General features: G+C 45.6%; 1 protein-coding gene across 1 annotated transcript in view; it reads left to right on the top strand.

Annotated features, from left to right (window-relative positions):
• cpne4b (copine IVb) overlaps positions 1 to 1802 on the top strand; it is a gene marked incomplete at both ends in the record, with an annotated part of 24518 nt that extends 22716 nt beyond the window's left edge. Inside the window, one exon of the mRNA XM_080859009.1 lies at positions 1671 to 1802. Coding sequence (XP_080715135.1) covers positions 1671 to 1802 — 132 coding nt within the window. The remainder of the gene's footprint in view (positions 1 to 1670) is intronic.
• Between the last annotated feature and the right edge of the window lie 698 nt (positions 1803 to 2500).

Genomic DNA, 2500 nt, shown 5'->3' with positions numbered 1-2500 from the left:
TATTCTGATGGCAGTCCAGTGATGCAGAAATCTGCTGATGCAACAGACGGCTGTTTATGAGGAGGGAGGTATTATTAGTTAAAATGACAGTGCTCCGTGTTAGCAGACACCAGAAGAGCTGAGAGGATTGTATGCATAAAGAGAGAATGTGGCTGTAGGTTTCCATCAAAACCAAGTAGAACGCAGCTCATACAACCAATCAGCCTCTCAGAAGCTGAGCTTACGTTTTATTTTAGTGAAAAAGTGTGGGAATTATAAGAGGTTGACAACTACATTCAACATTAAAGGAGTATGTGTTGGGCTGCATCATGATGTATATTAAAAGTGTGCCATGTACACGGGAAAATAATGATTTAAGGGGAGATGCTCACCCCCATACGCACACACATAGACAGACGCACACACAAAGGATAAGCTACCCCCCACACTATACACACAAACACATACACACACACTCTCACAAAGGATAAGATACCCCCCACCACACACACACGCACGCACACACAAAGGATAAGCCCCCCCACAAACACACAAACACACACACACACACACACTCACACGAAGAATAAGTCACATGTCGCTGCTGCTTTCACTGGTTTTCTTTTTTTCTTGGGCGGTGATGCGTACAGTAAAGGACAGCTGAACCGGCCTCCTCAGACCTAGGATCACAGGGAGGAACTAATCAAAATAATTGATCACCACTGGATCTCAAGAGGCCTTGATCCTAGGTTGCAAAGTCTCTCTCACACACACACACACACACACACACACACACACACACACACACACACACACACAAACACACGTACACACACGGATCTGAAATGCCATTATTGTGCTTTCCTGCGGATTGCCTTTACCATTATTGGTCGTCTTCGATTTCTGCAGTGTAAGGACAGTCTACAGGAGTATTCTTATGCCTTATTACATTTTAGTTCAGACTCTCCAGTCAGAAAACATTTCAAGGTATTGCTCAAAAATGGCTGTAGTGGCTATAGTTGGCCCAAGACTGGCTCTGTGCTGGGGACTGGGTCCAAGGCTGGCTATGTGCTGGGGACTGGGTCCGAGGCTGGCTCTGTGCTGGGGACTGCTATGTGCTGGGGACTGGGTCCGAGGCTGGCTCTGTGCTGGGGACTGGGTCCGAGGCTGGCTCTGTGCTGGGGACTGCTCTGTGCTGGGGACTGGGTCGGAGGCTGGCTCTGTGCTGGGGACTGCTCTTTTTTTGTCATTTATGTGAAGTTTCCCTTTGGGATAAGTAAATTACTCTATCTGTCTGTCTGTTTGTTTGTCTGTCTGTCTGTCTGTCTGTCTGTCTGTCTGTCTGTCTCTCTGAATGCACTTTTGTTGGAGCAGGAGAGGTTCAGATGAGCGGTATACATTCATCTTGTGCTGTGCCGGTACAATTGTTTATAGCTTCCCTCCATCTCTCCCTTCTTTTTCTCTCTCCCTCTCTCTCCCCTGTTTCACTCTTCCCTTTATACCCCCACTCCATCTCTCTCTCTCCATCTCTCTGTCTCCCTCCTCCCCTCCATCTCTCTCACACACCCCTAATTCGCTCTCTCCATCTCTTTCTTTATCTCTCTCCATGTCTATCGTTGTCTGTATCTGTCCTCCTTTCTCTCCATCTGTTTCTCATCACTCCCCCCCTCTATCCTCTCTCTCTCTCTCAGGCCTCTCCTGCTGCCCTTGCCAAGAGTGTACTGGCAGAGGTTCCCAACCAGGTGGTGGACTACTACAATGGCAAGGGCATCAAGCCCAAATGCATGTCCGACTATGAATCTTCCAGGGCCTTCAGCCCATGAGCGCCGCAGCTCTCTCAGCAGAGCTCTTCAGCTAACAGCAGTGAGCTACAGACATTAGAGGTGTTTCACAGTTAAGGTCCGGAGTCGACTTTTCCACCACATTCTTAGCATCCAGTGCCATGTCAACACAAGAACCTTAAGTTCTCAGTTCTGTTTTAACCAAGATATGTTGTCCATTAACAAAATCTAAAAAAAAACAATAATGTGTTTGTATGAAATCGTAGCCAATGACCTAGCCACTGAATAGTTATCAGTTGTCCCATAGTTCCCACTTATGAACTGTTTCTGTGTTTCTTTACATTTGTTTCGCATGTGTAGCTAAGTCAGACAGGCAGCGGTTCTATACCTATATCCATTTGTACATAGTTAAGTTGCATGCCAAGTATAAGAGGGAGAGGTTCTAAAACTCTACGTCTGACTCGTAGGAGTGCAACATAGAATATAAATATTTAGAGGAGATACTGTTTTGTGTTTCTTTTGTATAACTTTGTCCAAAATCTTTTGCTATATTTCTTACATATTCTTACAATGTAAAGGGACCATGATATACTGTATGCGGGAATGTAGTATTGCTATCAGTTTGTAGAAGACTCTATGTCTGAGTCTTAAACAAGCATGTTTCTCTGTGTGTGTGTGTGTGTGTGTGTGTGTGTGTGTGTGTGTGTGTGTGTGTGTGTGTGTGTGTGTGTGTGTGTGTG

The sequence above is a fragment of the Sprattus sprattus genome (assembly GCF_963457725.1).
Source record: "Sprattus sprattus genome assembly, chromosome: 20".
Taxonomy (NCBI): Eukaryota; Metazoa; Chordata; class Actinopteri; order Clupeiformes; family Clupeidae; genus Sprattus; species Sprattus sprattus.
This window is presented reverse-complemented; position numbering and strand designations above follow the sequence as displayed.